We start from the raw sequence: 19,694 nt of genomic DNA on the forward strand, positions 1-19,694 counted from the left end.
TTTGGTGGAACCAGTGGCGTGTATTCTGATTTGGTTAAGTCCCTATTTTTGTTCATCCATCGTGGAAATTTTTGATCTTCCATAAGAATGTATGTGTTTTGGAAAAATGCGCAAAATTGCATAAAAACCCGCAAAAACAGTTTTTGCAATGCAGTGGGTTTTCCGGAAAAATGCGGGTTTTTGCGAACCCTTTAAGGGATGAATATTTAGTAGTAATTATGGCTTTTAACTGTTCAAACTCTTTCACATTTGATTCAACATTTTATTCACTTGAAGCTTGGCTGAAATGAAAAATCGTGCTTCAGTCTCATAATTTTCCGTTTGAGGTAGAGGCAAAAAACAGTCGTTTGGCTTAAATTCACAAACCCACGAGTGACATGCTTTTCTCCGTGACTAATGATTCCAGCAGTCATTTTGGGCTTACTGAAATGTGCTGTCTGAGGCGGAGGCGGTATTGTTACAATTCGGCACTTCTCGTGATCAGTATAGAAGGAAGAGTCGTGGGAACGCGGCTTTGGCAGCGGCACCTGCGTCCCAATCGACACTGGCTCTGCTCAGCAGCCACCCACCCAACCAGACACACACACACACACATTTCGCGGTTGGAAAATCAACCTGAATGTTTGCGGATGGAGTGAACGACGCGGCTGTTTGACTTGTTTACACGTCAAAATAGACAGAGAATCCCATTTTCGTGCGGCATCACATGCCGTGCATCAGTTATTGCGCTCCCATGAATATTCAATATTGACTTCTCGGCGGGCGCTCATTCGGCGAATTGGAATGTATTTGCCTTCTCTAGACGTACGTATATATACAGTAGAGGATCAATAGAGCGTCGAAGGAAAAAAAGTTGTTCGAGTTTGTGCGTGCGTGTCGATGAGCGAGCGAGGAATTAATTCGACTGGATTACTTTCACTTTGCCGAGCTGTGCTTCTTTGCAACTGCGCGCCTGCTCTCGAGATAAGTTATCGACTGCGAGAGGGTGGGAGTGAGAAAGAAAGGTGCAAATGGAATTATCACATCATCACAATCGCCGGCAGCGCGCAAACAAGCCGTCAGCACTTTTCCCGTCTGGGAAATAAAACAATACGAGAAAGACGCCAGAGCCGTGCGAATGAAAGAAGGAAGGAAAAAAGAAAAGAGGGTGTTATTAAGAACGGATCTCATTACTCCTTCAGCCGCCACTGCTGACTGAGTGTGTGCCGGGCATAATGCTGCATGCCTCTGGCAAAATTGTCACAGACGTTGCTCTTAAAGAGATCTCGAAATGATACACTCCAATAAACCTTGATCTAGATGGAAAATTCTAGGAAGAAATTCAATCATTTAAGTACAAGTTTTTCCTAGAGCAACGTAACAAATCGAAAGTCTTCAATTGCAAATGTACCTCGACACTGTAGTAAATTATTTCTTTTGATAATTGTTGAATGCCAGAGTAGTAAGATGGCGGATGCAAGAGTATTCCGTGGTTTAATAGCGTTGGGAACAGGTCACTGCTTCATTTTGTAACAATTATTTACTGTAGGTTGTGCAATATGAAATTCCGACTGGAAGCTACAGATCGTCCAACGTGCATCCACGGCATCTTGAATAATAACGCGCCGAGCGATTCTCAAATAATGTAGCTTCCCGTCGGAATTTCATATTGCACAACCTACAATTTAAGCAACGCTTTCTGTTCAATTCATAACGTAGGATGAAAATTTCTCAATCATTTCCGATCGTTGGAATTAAAGATGTCCTGGTAGTTGCCATATCTGCGCGATTCGCGAGCTTGAGCCCCAAGTGAAGGGCAAATATTTACTACAGCAATTTATTTTGCATTTCAAACACTTTTTAGTTCATCAATCATGTTCCTGGTTTGACCTCTGAATTTGAACTGGTCTAAAAATTAAGAAAGTACATTTTTAATTGAATTTCGTTCCTAGCCAGAAAAACTAGTCAATGATTTAATTTTTAAATTATCTCTTAGGAAAAATTGCTGATCATCAGAGATTCCATTTTATTTTTACACAGGTTCAAATTAAATTTGCTCATTAATACGCAACAACCGGTGAATTGTAAGTAACAAAATGTTCGAAATACTTTTGTTTCAAGTTACACGAAAGTAATTAGTTCCGCTCCGCTAGAATATTCTCCAGCGTCACCAAACCAAAGTAGTTTGCCATTAACGCTCTCATATTGTGAAATTCCGCAGAATCACACGAGCCAGTTGGCGCAAAAGCGGCGCACAAAACCAAAACTCGAGTCCTGCCCCGTCAAGCGGACCAGTTTCAGAGCCTGCCTGCTCTGGGGGAAAATTCGGTGGCGCAGAAATGATCGGCCGCGGATTAATTTGCGACAAGTTGCAGGTCGAAACGCCTATCTTTTCAGTTACAAATCGAGGTCCGCACGTCGGCCGTAAGTAGCTGCCATTTTTCCCGTGTTCGACGGCCAGCACGCAATCAGATTCAATCCGCAGTCCCTCGGCGGCTCTAGACAAATTAGTTCCTGGCCCCCCTTCTTTTTATCCTCTTTTCGCAGCCAAATTAGTTCTATGGCGGCTTTTGGGTGGCTTTTAAGGAGTATTTCATCGATTTTGAGTAAACTCTCATCATTCTTAACTATTTTTTAATTGAAGATTCGTGCTAAAATTTAGAAATAGTTAAAAATATACTGTTTCACATTTAAAAATTTTTGTCCTAATCTTCGGCTTAAAAATTAAATTCTAAAAAACTACACTGCAATTACAAGAAAAGTATCACAACTATGTGGGGGTTGTTTATGTTTAAATTTCTCCTAGTAAATCAAGTTTTGCTGTTTCCTGCTGCATTGCAATGAGTTGAATTAACTTCCTGTATAATTTAAAAAGCATTTCGTAGAGAAATACAGAGGCTAAAAGAGCACAATTTCCCAGTCGAGAGCTGCTTTTGCCATATTTCAAGTCACGAAAACACCTCGTTTGCGGGAGGTAGAGGAAAAATGAAAGAAATCTCGGCCGTTGCTGGGAAAGTTGCGTCTGACAAGAATGTATGGAGTGGCTGGCTCTGGCTGCACGAGTTAATATTTTGCGCGTTCGCCCGAGAGCTGTCACGCCGCTTATTTTCACTCGTATACCTGCCCGCCGCACCGGCTGCTGAGCGAACGATTGAGTTGGAAAAGAGTGTGTAGGCAATCCGCCGGAGCCGTCGGCGCGGCCGGTTGCATAGCCACCGCGCGCGATCGGCAAGTATAAATTGGTCAGCGAATCGAAAACTCAATTCAGCGCGGCCGCCGGCCCCCGACTCGCTGCGCAAAATCAATTACCACTTGTTTAGGCCCGCAGGCTGTCAAACTTGATTAATTACTGATACCCAGCCGAGCTTGTGGGAAATATAGATGTAATAACCCGCTTTTCCGTAAGTAGGTGGGAATAGGAACGCAATTGCTCCTGCAAGTCACGGATTTCCCTGGGGGGGACGTGTAGTTTTTCTCTCTCTCTCTACGCGAGATTTGCTCCTTCCTAGAGTGGTGCTAACCGCTGCGTCTGTCTGGTGTTCGCAGGACCCTCAAGCGAGCTACGACGTCAACAACCACGATGACGACCCCATGCCGCGATATGACGTCCTGGACTCGAATCGCCACGGGACCAGATGCGCCGGCGAGGTGGCCGCCGTCGCCAACAACTCGCTCTGCTCGGTCGGCATCGCCTACGGGGCCAGCGTCGGCGGTAAGTGTGCCACCGCCACCCTGTCACCCATTTTTACTTCTTCTCTGATGTTATCGCCGACTCTCATTACTATGCAACAGCTTTCATGAAGCAGACTGCATGTCCCCTAAAATTGGAGAAATGTGAAAAAGCCGTTTTCATTGAGCTATTTTATTATTTCGTGTGCCAAATAACGGAATCGGACTTATTCTGACACCACAAAGGTCTCTTCAACCCTTCTTGTCCGTAAAAAAATTAATAACAAATCAGATTTAAATGTCCATCTATCTTATCCAATGGAGACTGCAATTAATCAAACGAATCACTAATACTGACAGTTCATCCCTCCCTTTTTGCCCTGAGCTCAGTGGGTGTTGCAGCCCTCATCCTCTCGCGACATTAAGCCAGCTTTGCGTGGCAAATTTGCTGCTTGTTAGTCGTGAGGGGCTGAGGAAGGGCAACGCCGCTTTTTGCGTCTGTGTGTGTATATGTGTGTTTGCGGCGCCTAATTGAGTTGTGTGCGTCTGTTTGTGTCGGCAGGGGTGCGGATGCTGGACGGCGACGTGACCGACGCCGTGGAGGCGCGCTCGCTCAGCCTCAACCCGCAACACATCGACATCTACAGCGCCTCGTGGGGCCCCGACGACGACGGCAAGACCGTCGACGGGCCCGGTGAACTCGCCAGACGTGCCTTCATCGAGGGGGTCGCTAAGGTGAGTCACGGAAACGTGCCATGAATCTGGAAAATCAAAATGGCATGTTTAATTTTGAGTGAATATTAACAGAAATTATATAATTGGGGATATTTTAATTTTCCGAATCAGAAAATTAATTTTTGTTTTTTTTTTCTATCGATAGTAGATCTTCTTAATCTTAATTTTCATTCCCACCGTCAAAAATGTTCAAACTGGCGTCAGGTAGTGTTCTAGCAATCAGAGACGCTGATGATAAGAAAAAAATTTGAAAATTATTCAACGAAATGCTTCACATATCTGAAACCTCCAGAATCTGTGATTTTATGTGGTCCTTGCGAATGATTTAAAACTAAAGAGAGTCAAGGAATTAATTTTTAGATCACTAATTTAAAGCATTAATAGTTTCAACTATTAAACTTTCATATTTTACTTAGAGTAAAATCTATCACAAAGCTGCTTGCTGTATTTTACCGAAAATATTTATTCAAATAGCAATTTTTTTCCCACAGTTACTTTTTTACCAATAATATGAATTCAACATCTGCAAAACAATATATTTTTACTTCTCCAGCACAATAAATTATACAAGCCTAAAGGGACGCTCAAATTTGCAAGTCCTGATCGATGAGCGGGCCGCAAAATGTATTTATTCACCGGTGAGTTTCAATTAAAAGCCGATAGGCCGGTGGAAATTCAGTGTGGCCTCCTTTTAGGCCGTGCAAAAGCCCTCGAGACCTCTCTCTCTCTCTCTCTCTCTCTCTCTCTCTCTCTCTCTCTCTCTCGCTCTCCCGCTCAAATTGCTCGTCTCCTGCTGTTTTCGCCTCTCTGGCCAAACAAGAGGTTCTCGTTTGTTAAACTCTCATGCGTCAAACTGGTGTGCTGTGCTGCGCGCTTTCGGGCCCGCTCCGTCACGAATAAGCAATAGTTCTTCGCTAAACTTGACGTTTTGATGAGGTCCCTTTATTGGATCCGCCGCCGAATTTCCTCCGCGCCATCCCTGGCTTTTGCCTCGCAGACCCGGCAATCAATTCGGATTAGATTTGCTTCTCGCAGCATTTATTGTTTTGCGCAGCTCATTTTGTTTCCTGCAGCCTACACTCTTTCGTAATAATTTTAAAACTGCCCTTCCATGCGAACTGCTTTTTTTATTTCTCATGAAAGGGTTTATATAATTTACATTCGATTTTTATTTATATATAAAGAAGTTTTCCTAGTTAAATTTATTTCAATTTAATCAGCACTTCAATTTCGGTGTAATTAATTATTTCGAGGTTCAGTTGGAACTTGCTAGTATTGATCTGCTAAATCAACAATAAACATTTTGATGAAATTTTGGGAAGCGAGAGGAAAAAATTATCAGCAGCTTTAATTCCGATTGGATCGGTTTTCGAACAAAATTGCTACTTTCATCCGGAATTAAAACTGAATGAAGTCTGATTAACTCGGCACTTTTGACAGCCGTACAAAGGCCGAATGCACGCGGCCTCCATCCAGCGGAATGACTCTCTCAGCCAAATAACGCTAATTACAGAGAGAGAAAGCCAACGCAACAGTAGCAGCAGCAAGGATTCGGTTAATATTAATACTTTAATTATGGCGCCCGTTTCAAAATCCGTATACACACGCGCGCGCTGTCCCTTTGCTGCAGCTGCTGGACGCGGTTTGATGTGTATGAAATTCACTGCTTTTCAAAGCACGCGCGCGCACACACACACTTTTAATAATGAATCCGGGCTGCAGCTTTCCCTTTGATCTCGCCAATGACAATTAATCTTTTACTTTTGCGGCGCCGGTTGGCAGTTAATCTGATTAGCAAATGCGAAATGAAATAGGCGAATTTGTGCGGCTGTGACCTGGTGCTTTCCGTTGACGGAAAGCCGCACGCCCGCGCTTTATGTTTACAACCGCAGAGTTTATCATCAGAGAGGGAGTGAGGCTGCCTTTTGTTCCCAATTTTGCAGCCGGAGATGTACGAATGGAGCTATTCTAGCGCTTTACAGAGACGGACTTTCGTCTCGCCTTTCACGAAAATGCGTTTCACAGACAGCAATCATGAAATTGGGACAGATTCTACAATATATTTCAGCCAAATCCATTTTGATAATATACATTGAAGTGTCCGCTCCTAAATTTAATTCTTCCAATCTACAATCTCGGGGTTTACGAAAATGTTAATTCCCATCAAATTGAAACGGTTCCAAAAAGGGACCCTTTTTTAATAAAATCAGCTTTGAAACTTAAAAAAACAATTATTTTGCAAGTAAAATCAACACTACAAACCCTTTTTTGGGAACTTAAAGGCATTACTTTAAATATTTTAAGAGAAAACCAAAACTTTCATTGATTAAATTATCATTTAAGGGATTTGAAATACGTTTATATAGGGTTGGAGATTTGGCACTCGATCCCCAAACCAGAGGAGGTCTACATAAATGGATTTTAGTATTTATTTTGTTAGAAGACGATTTTTTATAATCACACGATGTGCAAATACAAAATAAAATATTGTAACACTTCACTTTGTAATTTCCTCTTTTTCATTATTTTCATTATTTAACAAGAAAACTCTTTTGTCATTTTCAGGGTCGTAGCGGGAAAGGGTCGATCTTCGTGTGGGCGTCTGGCAACGGCGGGCGGGACCACGACAACTGCAACTGCGACGGCTACACGAACTCGATCTGGACGTTGTCGATCAGCAGCGCGACGGAGAACGGCATGGTGCCGTGGTACTCTGAGGCGTGCAGCTCCACGCTGGCCACGACGTACAGCAGCGGGCTGGCCAACGAGAGGCAGATCGTGACGACCGACCTGCACCACCAGTGCACCACCAGCCACACGGGCACGTCTGCCTCGGCGCCCCTCGCCGCCGGCATCTGTGCCCTCGCCCTCGAGGCGAACCGGCAGCTCACCTGGCGCGACATGCAGCACATCGTCGTCCGCACCGCCAGGTCCGAGAACCTCCACTCTGCTGACTGGAGGACCAACGCTGTCGGCAGAAATGGTGAGTGTCTATCGCGTTTTCTACTTTTTGATCTAAATGTTTCGGTTGGCAATGAATGAAATATTTTTAAGACCCTAAAACTTTAAAATATAATTTTATTGAGCACATTTTCAAAAAGTAAGGAATGAAATAGTTCAGATTGAATTGATCAAAAAGAAAATAATGTAACTCGCAAGCAATTAGCCATTGTAAAAAATGTTAAGTGTAATTTTCGCAATAATATGTCAACATCAACTCAAAAGTTATTATTTGTTTTTTAGCTAAAAGTTTCCTAATTTTGTCGGAAATTTCCTCGAATTTGTGGTTCAAAATGAAGTTCATTATCTGGTTTCAACGGTTTGTAAAAATTGAGATTGTCTTTTTTGGTGAAATTGGAGGCACTTGTTTTTAAAATCATCAAAGGTGTGCGTAGAATAAACGTTTTTCACGGCTTCTCTGCCAATATAAATTATTTAGACATTTTCCTCCCGCTTTTAGTCATGTTTTTAAAAGCCTAAAATCGCATGAATTGTCGTTACCACAGCGACAGGAAGCTCGGGAATAAATTTAGTTAGGATTTTATTGCTTAAATTTCGCATTTGATCCATTTTTATACAACCATTATTTCGTACCAAAAAATCGCTCTTTGACGGTAATTACATTAAAACTTCTTTTGCAAGCTAAATTTACTCCTTCCTTATTCACAACTTTCTCTCTGGGTGAACTACGCCATGAATTAATTTCTTCGCTGCGAAAATTTCGGCGGAGAGGAGCAAAACTCGCCATATTTCGTTTGGTAATAACACAAATTTACATTCGCGAATTAAGCATCCTTGGGCGTGGTGTCTATCTAAATATTCCGGCGCGCAGACTTTTGCTGCTGCTGCTGCTGCTGCCGTGCGAAAACCGACTAATTAGGTTACACGGTGCTCGGGCGCAATTTTTGCATAAATTAATTTTTCTCAGCTGCTTGTGGCACAACAACTTGTTTACTTGTAATCCTCATTAAATTGCAAAAAGTTGGCGGGCGCAACTTTGCATCGCAAATGACCAACTTATGCAAAGCGCGAACGTAAAACGAAATCGCCCGCCGCGTGTTCTTGTCTCTCTTTTTCTCTCTCTCACTCTCCACAGCAGCAGCAGCAGCAGCAGGAGACAAAAGGCAATAAACGTATTTTTTCGCTGCTTTCAGTGAGCCACTCGTTCGGATATGGGTTAATGGATGCAGCGGCCATGGTGAAATTAGCGAGGAAGTGGGTGGCAGTTCCAGAGCAGCAGCGCTGCGAAATTATTGCCAAGAACGCCGAGAAGTAAGACAAAATCGCCTCACGTGCGCACGGGGAAGAAAGAAATAAACTAATTTCGTATTCCAGACTCATCCCGGCCAAAAGTCAAGTCAACATCAAGCTCAGGGTCAGAGAGTGCCCGGGCGTCAATTTCCTCGAGCACGTCCAAGTAAGTACCTTTTCTCTTCATTTCCGGTAATTTTGATAGTGCAATTTAAAATAAAAAATAAAATTTGTATGTGCCGCTCTTTAGATATAGGTGATGAAATCTTTCACACCCAAAAACAATATGCCTGGAAAATAGATAGGAAAATTGGACATGAAATTTCACAAGATGTCCTTAAAATAAAAAAAAAACATTTTAGACGGTTTGATTATAGTTAAATCGACTTAAAATTGTATGATTTTTGCTTATTTGATTGGAAAATGACGGTTGGAAACTCAGAACAAAAATATATCAAGCGTCAACAATTTACAGCCCCAGATATAAGTGTTTGCGGAACGTAAAAAAAGGATCAGTTTACATTCTCGATGAAAGCCTTTTTCCTCGTGGAAATCAACAAATTTCTGCCCCTCATTGTCAGTTGCTGGACGTGTTTGCTCTGGCTTATCCAGTGCAGCGGCAAAAGTTTCGGCGTTTAATCAATTCGCCGTGTCTGTTGGAACGCAAAGCGCTTTTGCCTCATTGAGATTTGTTGTGTCTGCTCTCTCGCGAGGGAAACACGCGCACTCATGAAATATTCATGGATATATTTGGCCAGAACTCGTCTTGGTGGGCACAAACTGCCTCGCAGATGTGCTGCTTTTATTCTCGTGCGCGCGCGAGTTGAGAGAGCGTTCATGTTCATACAAAGGTCGCGTGGCGAGACCGACCCAGCGCGCTGCACGCCATTTGAATAATATGAAAATTTAAACAAACGTCGACTTTTGCGCTGCTCACAAACTTTACGTCGTGGAATGATTTTATTTGCCCCATAATCTATTTGTTTGGCAACAACAACAATTTTATTTCTTCAACAGTCATCGCTCCGGAAAGCAGACTGTGCTTATTATTTCAACTACGTATAACTGCTGTGAAGAGCAATTCAAGACAATTTTATTTCCTTGGTTGAAATTATTATTTTATTTTGCTCTTGTGATTTAAGATTTTTGTTGTTTAAAAAATCTATAACGGAGTGAATATCAAGAAACATGAATTTGGGGAAAATAAACTTTTTGATCATATATATCTGATCAAATAAATATTTTTAGAAATGGTTGACCGGCAGTTTTACAATTTTAAGCATGAATTTTATTTTTCCTCAATTGAATTCAAGCATTGATTAAATTTTTTGACTCTAGAGAGCTTTAAAAATTTGTTAATCTTTTTAAACGTTTACTAATTTTCTTAAGACACCTAAATCTAGTTATTTTCCGTTGTTTAATTAATTTTTCATTTTAAATGTCATAAAATATTTTCTGTGAAAGACTTATTTTGGCTTTTTGTTTAAAATAAAGCTATTTGCCAACTTCAAAACTAGTAACTCAAAAAATTTTTCATCATTAATTTTTAATTTGCTCTGCTCTGAGCGTCAGTTGAAATAATTTAATAATTAAAAATTTGTTTGCACCGTGGTAAATATTATATTTAGTTAGTGCTATTTAAAATAGCAGGTTTATCATATTAAAAATGACGCTATAAGTAACGCCATCTGATATGTTGAGGAATCGGAGAAACACATTTTAAAAAAATAAAGGGACGGGGAAAGTAATAATCTCAAACATTATTTAAAAATAATACAGGAATTAAATTTTCAATTATCTAAATTATTTAAATTTTCACGGAATAATTACCAAATAAATGGAAAGTGCAAATCTTAAGCCCCAATTTGGACTACTCATGCTTTAACGGCTTGTCAGCTTCTTTTGTAACATCCGACTCGTATTTTCTAGGCGAAGATCACGCTGACGGCGAGCAGGAGAGGCGACCTGCAGATCCACCTGACTTCGCCCGGCGGCACGCGCTCAACCCTGTTGGACAGGCGGCGACTGGACGTGTCGCGGGCGGGCTTCAACCGGTGGCCCTTCATGACTGTGCACAGCTGGGGTGAAACGCCCGTCGGCATCTGGCAGCTGGAGATCCACAACGAGGGCCGCTACCTAGGTGCGTGTCAGGGCATAATAACCTTTGTCTTTCATCTCTCTCTATCTCTCCATGCTCTAACAATCGCCATTATTCGTGCGCGTGTGCTAACAGCACCCTCAGGCACCTCCGGGGCTAAGCTCGTGCAGTGTATTTATTTTGACTAACTCACCCTCGTCAGTCATTTTTGGTGACGGGCCGCCTCGTTTTTGCTACTGGTTTTTGTGCTGGGGCGCAGTGAGAGCGCAGCAGTCTTGTTGTTTTAACACAACACGTGCTTTGCTTCTCACTTTGTCAGGGCTTTGCAGCGAAATTCGAAGCTTTGTTCCGCAGAGTGACGACTGTTTGTTGCGAAAATGCCGAGCATTTCGAACAGGGTTTGCGCGACGCGCTCTCTCGCGTCTCTCGTGGCTTTTTCACTACAAAAACAGAGAGACACGGAAAAACCTCTTTAACTATGGATGAATTTTATTTTGTTCGCATTATTCAAAATGAATTAAATATTGGTTTACTTAAATTAAACTTAAAAACAAAAGTAAAATTATAATGATCGAGAAAAAATATTTTGAGTTATCAAGAAATCAATTCTTACAAACCCTGAACTGTTAAAATTTTCGTTAGATCGATTTTTTTCACTCCTGCAAAAGCTCATTAAACTGATTGCCCAGGACTCTTTCATACACTGTCAAGCCCTCCCAAATAACTCGCGGTTTTGAGCTGCCCCTGGTGCTGGTTTCATGAATTGCTCCTCTGTGGCATGTAGGCCGCGCCGTGCTGCGCGAGTGGTCACTGGTGCTCCACGGCACCACCGAGCCACCGGATGCGTCATCCAGAAAGAAAACTCCTCTCCCCACCCCTGTTTCCCCCTCCTCTCCCAGGGTCAGGGTGGGCCTGCCGCAAAAGCAGCCGCGCAAGAAGAACGGCAACAGCAACAACCCGTCCAAACAGGGTCGCAAGACGACCACCTTTTCGCCCTTCCCCTCCCTGCGTCCCAGGGTCACGGCCGCCCCTCGGGCGCCACCCAGCGGCAAACCTGGCCGCTTCCCCACGCGCCCGCCCTTCATCTCCACCACGACCGCGACGCCCAGACGCCAGGAGATCATCTACCCTGAGCTGGGTGGGCTGCAGTTCTCACCGCAGGCGCCCAACCTGACCTTCAGCAGGTTGCTGCCCACCCTGAATAAGGGTTCTTATCCCTTCTCCTCGCTGACGCGGCCCAAGGAAAGCAGACAGGGGCCCAAAGAGAGCCGGCAGGGGCCCAAGGAGAGCAGGCAAGGCCCGAAGATCCGGCCCCCTGAGAACATGTACGCCCTGCGTGCTGGCGCCAGTCTGCCCACAAAGGGGCTCGACCTGAGAGAAGATCCCCAACAAAAAAACTCGCCCGCCGCCGTTAAGAAGGGTATCTGCGTGGAATCTACATCTATCTCTCTCTCTCTCTGTGCATGGACCTTGCATTTCTTCTGCACGTCAATTTTGTCCTGATCTCTTACCCCTCTCTCTCGATTTCATTTGTTTTGCACGTGTTCGCATGATTTTTCCTTTATTGATTACTCACTAATGCCTAATAATTTCAGCTTTGATAATGACTGAGTTTAAAATATGTTATTATTATGCAATTTTGATCACGGTTGGTTGCGCAGTTGTACATTTTTAGGTAGCATAGTGGATTTTAAGTTAAATGAGAAACATGATGATGTGTGAAATTCATCTGTGGTATGAGCACTTTAGATATCAAAGGTTCAATATTATTTTCTCTAAAACTAAAATGTAGTCTGAATTAATTTGTTGAATTGATGTCTGCATATCAAATTTAAAACAAAAGTTGTCGAGGCATATTGAACCATTGTATATTTGAAAATATGAATGATATTGCTATTTGATTATCAAAATAAACGTAATTATTTCCAAATTATGTTCGTAGGTACAATTTAGACTACTTAATAATTATTAAAAAAATATGCCTTGATTTTTCAATTTCCATGCATGATCATTATAGACATAAAATCAAATCCTGAGCTGCGCACCCGCAACCTTCAATAAAAATTCCTTCCTACCCAAAATAACCACCCATTTGCTCTTAATTTCACAGCAAACATGTCCGCGTGGGAGCTGGTCCTGCACGGCACGGAGGTGGAGGTGTCCCCGGACAGCAACGGCGGCCAGCTGGGCACGCTGGACGAACTGGACGCGAAGGAGGTGAAGCCCGTGAGCAACAACCTGAAGAACCGTGAGACGCCCAGTTTGGGCAACTCGAGCCGCTTGCCGCCGGCGACGGTCAGGCCGAAGCAGATCATCATGGCGGACGTTGGGCCTGCCAAACTTTCACCCAACCTGACGAACAGTGCCGAAGGGTGCATTAAAAGTGAAGCCAACATGTGCTTAGGTTTGTTGACTCTCTTGCTTCTGCTCGCTTCCAGACGGCATTGATTGGTGGAATAACGAAACTGGGCTGCCTCTATTGTACTTGTAGGAGAAATCGTTAAATTATCACACGTCAGAGAATCACGCGGCATAATTAAAGTAAACACGCAGGACACAGATCGCAGACAAGCGCTTTTCCGTCTCGTTTGTGTACGTCTCTCGATTCGTTTGATTACCTCACTCACAGATATATGATATATGATGATACGTATATATGCTGTGCACGAAAATGATTGATTCGTTCTTAAGGAGCATCACTGCCATTACTGTAGCTGTCATTTATGATTTTTTCACTTTAGAAAGCGCCACATCATATTATCGCAATTTTTTTCAAAAGATGTACGGTAGAGGGGTATGGTTGGAATTGAATTGTTTGTTAATCTATTCCACTGTGGGCCTTTTTTCATATTGATTCCTAGCTTGATATATTTCAATCGACAAAAAGCCACTGAAAATGGCCTATTTTCTGAATAATAATTTGTTAAGAAGCAAATGCAATTTGATTTGGCGTTGAATTTTAACTCAATTAAACTAGCGCTCATGGTTCCAGCAATATGATTTTCGGGGTCTGATTTTTTCCTCTATTTAAACTGATTCTATTCTGTGCAATTTCCGCGAGAAAATCATGCGAATGCTGAAAACACCAAAGAGCCTTAAAATATATACTTTAAATTTTCTCGCTGCGTTTCCTCATTCAGCTGCAATAATTTTCAATAATTTCTGCTCCATGTGGGTTGTGAGTCGTGCTTTGACTACATTATTATTACTGCTGATTATTTCCGGGTCAGATTTTGATTCATAATTGATTTCCACTCAAACACAAAGGTAACTTCCAGTATGTTCACGGCACTTGAAACGCTGCAGCACCAGAAGTAGAGAATTGAATGCGACGTACGCGCAATAATTTTGATCAAACAATGAATGTGACGAAAGTTTTACAAAAGCACTTTGCGGATTCGATTGAAAACAGCAGGAAAGCTAAACCACTTTTGGGACCAATTAAAATCGTAGACCTGTGTATTCGCAATTGTTTGAAGAAGCATGTACACACTCGATTAAAGTGTCGTGCAGTTTTACTCTACGTGTAATGTGTGTTTGTAGGTGATGATTTCGAGCTGGTATTATATATTTTAATTTATAAACCGTCATTCTCAAGGAGTTGAATTTGAATCATCACATTTTATGATTTAGATATTACGTATTTTATTAAAGTAGTGCAAATTACGTGTTATATTAGCGACTGTTAAGAGAAAAAACAACAACAAAAAAACAGCAAAGCGACAAAGGTACTCCTTGATTCATGAGCGATGAAGAAATGGTGCCGCATGAGCTGAAATCTCCTGTAATCTGTGATTTCATAGATTTGCTATGTATTATAAAAAAGCGAGATGTTGTTATTACTTATTAAAATATGAGAGACGAATAACACGAGATGCTCTGAGAAATTATTATGTGTACTTACTCGACAACAGTTTGATAAAACGAGACATGTGGTAGAGCAGAGGAGCAAAAAGGCACAAAGTGATTCCGACTGATCAACAACTAAATAATTAAATATAATAAATATATTGAGATGATTTAATAAACAAATAGTGCCAATTAAAAACAAAAAAAAAATCGCTACTTGTTCACGAAAAACTCGCTCCCGTGTGAAATTCCCATGCCAGTCTTACAAACGAAATGTGTGAGAGGGCAGCTGCGGGAGCGAAATTCGCTTTTCTCCGATAATTTCTTGCTGAATTTTAATTGAATGCACAAGTGGCATTAATTTTTGGAGTATACAAAAATTATTTACGTTCAGAAAGAAATAGCTCAAAAATATTGGTGGGGGGTTCCTCATTTATTGGTCAAATATTCCCTGTAAATTTCGCAGAAAAGCGGATTGAAAACTATAAAAATGTGTGCGTTGTACATAATAGGTGGATGCGGATATAAATTTTTGATATGATGCTGCTGAAAGACAAATTGTGTGCGTGAATCAAGAATCGCGTTGTGTCACTGCGCGTCTTTCGGTGTGCATGATGAGAAAATCTCACAAACTTCTTGAATTTTAAATGTTTTGAATGAGATAAGTGCCAATCTACGAAAACGTATTTAGAGTCTAGCGTCTTTAGATATAAAAGTCGAAGAAGAAATCGGTAGATGACGAAATTAGCATGTCCACGCGATAATACAAAAATGAGATGATATACATATATAAATTTTGCAACTCGAAGAACAGTATTACAATTATATTAATCGTTTTTCTGGACTGCGTGTGCGTGTGTGCTGGTGCGAGAAGACGACGGCATATTTTGACTAGTTGAATGTGCGCGGCGGCGTGTGTTACGAGAGCAGCAAGGTTCGTCTTTTAAATCGAACACACACTCGTCTACGCTAATTGTTTTGCGTGCGAAAATCCAAAAAGTATAAATATTGATAAATGCGGAGATGCGAAATAATAATTGAAGAAGCTGACATATCGAGGACTCAGAATGGCTAATTCAATAAAGTGGATAATGAGCAAGCTAACCTTGTGTGATTTTCTACATGTGTGTCCTTTTTTTGGGTTTATTTTTAATCTTCGTGTTTCGTCTGTCCGATTTACTTTTTATTTTTCTGGGTGCTGTTCTTCAATTGTGTCTCTGTGACTTTCAATTTTGCACTTTTTTCTTCCCAAACAAAAATAAAAATCAACGTCGAGAGCACATTCACACGACCTTTCAGCTAGTTTAGTTAAAAGAGCGGAAAACACAAGAAATGGCAGTTGCTCCTGCGTGAGAGACGGTGAAGGGCAAACTTGCTTCGCACGGGGGTCTTCCCACTAACGCTTCCAGAAGCCAACCGGGTGAGAGTCCAAATTTTCTTGTATTGTTTTTTAGTCAGAAAACAACCCGTTTTTGCTTTTTGGCCGCACGTACATACATAAAATACAACACAATCGCATGCATATTTTTGGTCCCCCTTTTACATTTAATCCGCTTACGGATTGTTGCCGGGTACCATGTTTTGTGCTTTGGGTTTCTGTGTTTTTTATCAAGTGTTTATAGCGCTCATTGATTTATGAAGACCGGTAGAAATCAAAGGATAAATAAATAACTCTGCCCTATCCTAAAATTATTATACAAAGTGCTATAAAATATTTGATTTTAAAAAATGAACAATTAATAACGAAAGTTAATACGGAAATATTTGACGACATTTGCATAGTGCAAAACTTGTGACAGTTTCATGTAGCAAAAATTAAACTGTCAATTTTCTCTTTAATTTACATACATTTTTAAATTAAGTGAGACATAAACTATAGAGGCTATGAATTTTAGATTTTGTTTCCACAAAATTGACGACTAGTATAAGACTGATTTTTATTGCAAAATAGAAAACTTTAGACAGTATCTGAGGCGAATTAGAAGGTTTTATGACAAACCAATTTAGCATAACTTATATAAGTAGTTTAATTTTTTTTTTAAATCTTACATTTTTGTTGAAATTGCGATAAAAGTAGAATATTCTTTGGGGAGCATTGCGCTGAATGCACGAACTAAAAACGTTTTCCAGGACTTATTTTGATTATTTTTTATCTCTTCTAAACCTAAATTTATTTAATTGGCTTTTTCAAAATACTTTTTGCCAGCCATCGAAACGAACAAAGCATGAGTTTTCTAATCCACCTGTTGGAAATCTGGAGTGACGATCGAATTATCTAAAAAGTTTGAAAGATTAGCAACATTTTGTTAGATTTTTACCCTCAAAGAATTAAAAACTCGTGACATAAACTCCTAAAAATAACAATAAAACCCACATTCACACATGTGGAAAGAATTATTTGACTGGAAAACCAATCAAAAATGATTTTGTAATGAAAAAATCCCTAAAAAGAGGACATGAGCAAAATTTCCTGATGATTTATTAGCATTTATGGCCGATTTATATGGTTTTAAAACGCTTTCATAACGGTTTTTAAGGTGTAATAAGTCTTAGAGATGCATGATTCGTGTTCAATTGATCATCCTATGACAATTGGAAGCTCAGACAAATATTCAAATGTCTAAAATTCACAGCCCTTTTGACAAAATATAGTTATTTGCAAGAATAAAAATGAAATAATTCGTAAATCATTTCGTGCCAATATGTTGCAATAATTTTATTTTGCATAGTAAAATAAATAAAATAGTAGTAGTCATTATTCTAGACCAGTTTCCATAATTGTTTTAATAAAAATTTTCGTAGGACTTATTAAATATAATATCTCAGGAAAAAATTGAATTAAAAAATTCACAGGAATATTTTATACAAAATCCTTATGCTTAATATTTTAATGGAAATAACTCCTTTCAGAGTGCCTGGACATCTACCTGGAGTACCAAGGTCAGTGTCTGCACGAGTGCCCGATGGACACGTACATGAGCCTGACGAACAAGGGCAAGCCCAACTGCCGCGACTGCCACTACTCGTGCTACACGTGCAAGGGCCCTCTGAACGACCACTGCCTTTCGTGCCACCCTGACGCCCGCCTCCGCAAGGACGGCAACTGCCTGCTAGCGGCGCTCGACCCGGTCGTCAACGAGGCCCGCTGGTACTTCTGGCTGATGGTCGCCTTCATGGCCAACGTGGCCGTTGTCGGGGTCGCTGCCATCCTCTTTCTGGTCACCTGGTGCCGCGCCAGCAGCACCACTGCTGAATACACAGGCCTCCAGCCGCCCAGGGAGGAACTACACCTCTCCAGCAAAGTCCACTACTTGTCCAGCGACGAGGATTGAAATGAACGCGGATTTTTTAGGCATGGGTGCGGTTTTAATAAATTTGAGTTTGAACAATAGCTAAGAATCAATAAAAATTCAATTCTAAATATTGAATATCAAAGCAAAATAAAACTAGAAAATCAGGAATTCACAGCGGTGCAGATTTTAAAATTTGGTGGACGTAAACATTTAAATTTTGCGAACCATTCAAATATTACCTGTTTAAATTTTAAGTTGGATTTTTAGTATGTATCTTTTATGCTTTTATTATTGGGTTTCACATAAATACCAATTTAAAGGAGTTCTTAATTTTAGGATGTTCGAAATTATCAACGTTCACTCAGGATGTTTGCATTTGTGAAAACCTTCTCCACATTGCCATAATAGTTCAAAGTTCTACATTTTTGTGATTGAAATTTCTTACTCATGTGAATATGTGAAAGAACAAAATTTTAAAAAAAATGTATGCATGTAATTCCAGAACAAAAATGCAATAATAATTTGTGAATGCTAGAGATAAAGGGTTCAAGTGGTGTAATTGACTGAGATTTTGTTGCAATTTGCTCAACTGCCAGTGCCCTAGTCAGTCTGTGATAAAAGAAAATTATGGCAGCATTGTCGGCACGTGAGCATTTGAATTTTGTCAACTAATACTCTAGATGGGCAGGTGGTGTTTGAACATTGAAAGCAATTTTTGTAACGAGAGAATAGAATATATTTTCACAATAAACATTGCAGCATGTGCGTATGAAAGATAAATGCAGACTTTGAGTATTCATTAACCACACTGTTGTATAAAATAAAATGGTTAAGTAGCAGTTCACTCACATTTCGAGGTATAGCAATAAAACTGGCTTAAAAAGTACAATATTTGAGTACCGTCCAGTCGGTTTGAATAAAATGCAGTCACAAACTTTGTTTAATCCAAGCTTCCAGCTCTTGGAGGAAGTCTGAAATCGCTTCAGTCTTGCCATTGTTAGAGACAGTCCAATCCCAGCCAGACACGTTGTCCAAGTCGCACTCTGAAGCGACGTCATCCACCCCTGAAAATTTAAATTGACAAATAATTCATTTAATGTGGAGTATCGAGGCTTGCCTGAAGTAAAATTCCAGCCTCTCTGGGCGCGGATGTCATCGTCAGCAGTAACTCGGACGGTTTTCAGAATTGATCCAAAATTTTCTCGGAACCACTTGAGGTCTGTTTTTCTCCTGGCATCACTTACGATCCAAACAGGCTTCAGAGTTTCTAAAAATAAATATCTTTTAAATTTCATTTCTTGTTTTAATATGAAATGAGAAAACCTTTGGCGACAGAGGCAGCAGATCTGCAGAAGACACCGTAGTCCTTGGACCTCTCCTGCTCGCTCCACTCAATCATGGCCAGTCTGTGTTGCTCCTTGTACGACGTCGAGTCCAGTAGCTGGCTCAAATCAAGACCATGCAGCTCAGCCCAGTGTTTCTTAATCGGTGCGGAAATCCTCACTATTGTAGCATTGTCTTTTCCCAGGCTAAAAAGGAATGAATGAAGAGTTTGACGTCATATTGAATTGAGGCGCATACATTTCGACCAGTTTCTCGGTGATGAAGTCTTTTCCGCTTTTCCTCTTGCCACTGAAAATCACGACGCACTTGGGGTCCATGCTAATTCTGACGGAAAAGGCGAAAATTTAAAGGGCAGAGGGTGAACTCATGAATAAAACAAAAAATGTGGGTGTGTCCCGACAACTTTCAGATGAATTATTACCACGCCCCCTTTAGTCTCGTTTCAATTCTCCTGTATTCCTAGAAATTCGTACTGT

At 40.9% G+C, this 19,694-nt stretch overlaps 2 protein-coding genes across 2 annotated transcripts in view; one reads left to right on the forward strand and one right to left on the reverse strand.

Annotated features, from left to right (window-relative positions):
• Positions 1-18,654, forward strand: part of LOC135937785 (furin-like protease 1, isoforms 1/1-X/2) — a 226,365-nt gene extending 207,711 nt beyond the window's left edge. The window contains exons 5-13 of the mRNA XM_065481024.1: positions 3,526-3,691; positions 4,211-4,383; positions 6,949-7,366; positions 8,538-8,655; positions 8,719-8,800; positions 10,564-10,774; positions 11,517-12,152; positions 12,843-13,136; positions 17,492-18,654. Of these exons, the coding sequence (XP_065337096.1) occupies positions 3,526-3,691; positions 4,211-4,383; positions 6,949-7,366; positions 8,538-8,655; positions 8,719-8,800; positions 10,564-10,774; positions 11,517-12,152; positions 12,843-13,136; positions 17,492-17,913 (2,520 nt within the window). The 3' untranslated portion in view covers positions 17,914-18,654. The remainder of the gene's footprint in view (positions 1-3,525; positions 3,692-4,210; positions 4,384-6,948; positions 7,367-8,537; positions 8,656-8,718; positions 8,801-10,563; positions 10,775-11,516; positions 12,153-12,842; positions 13,137-17,491) is intronic.
• Positions 18,587-19,630, reverse strand: Pmvk (Phosphomevalonate kinase). The gene is made up of 4 exons (XM_065481029.1): positions 19,456-19,630; positions 19,198-19,403; positions 18,992-19,141; positions 18,587-18,938 (listed from the first exon to the last, which is right to left on the reverse strand). Exons 1-4 carry the CDS (start codon positions 19,533-19,535, stop codon positions 18,802-18,804), a joined length of 573 nt encoding a protein of 190 aa, XP_065337101.1. The 5' UTR covers positions 19,536-19,630; the 3' UTR covers positions 18,587-18,801.
• Positions 19,631-19,694: the final 64 nt, after the last annotated feature.

Source organism: Cloeon dipterum, chromosome 2 (assembly GCF_949628265.1).
Source record: "Cloeon dipterum chromosome 2, ieCloDipt1.1, whole genome shotgun sequence".
In the NCBI taxonomy this organism is placed as follows: Eukaryota; Metazoa; Arthropoda; class Insecta; order Ephemeroptera; family Baetidae; genus Cloeon; species Cloeon dipterum.

What these genes read in the sequence shown, in the direction of transcription:
- Pmvk (XM_065481029.1), bottom strand. Translation starts at nt 19,535, where the DNA reads ATGGACCCCAAGTGCGTCGTGATTTTCAGTGGCAAGAGGAAAAGCGGA. An exon ending in ACCGAGAAACTGGTCGAAAT is followed by an intron (nt 19,404 to 19,455) that starts GTATGCGCCTCA and finishes ATTCCTTTTTAG; the next exon opens with CCTGGGAAAAGACAATGCTA. An exon ending in AGGCTGGAATTTTACTTCAG is followed by an intron (nt 18,939 to 18,991) that starts GCAAGCCTCGAT and finishes TTAAATTTTCAG; the next exon opens with GGGTGGATGACGTCGCTTCA.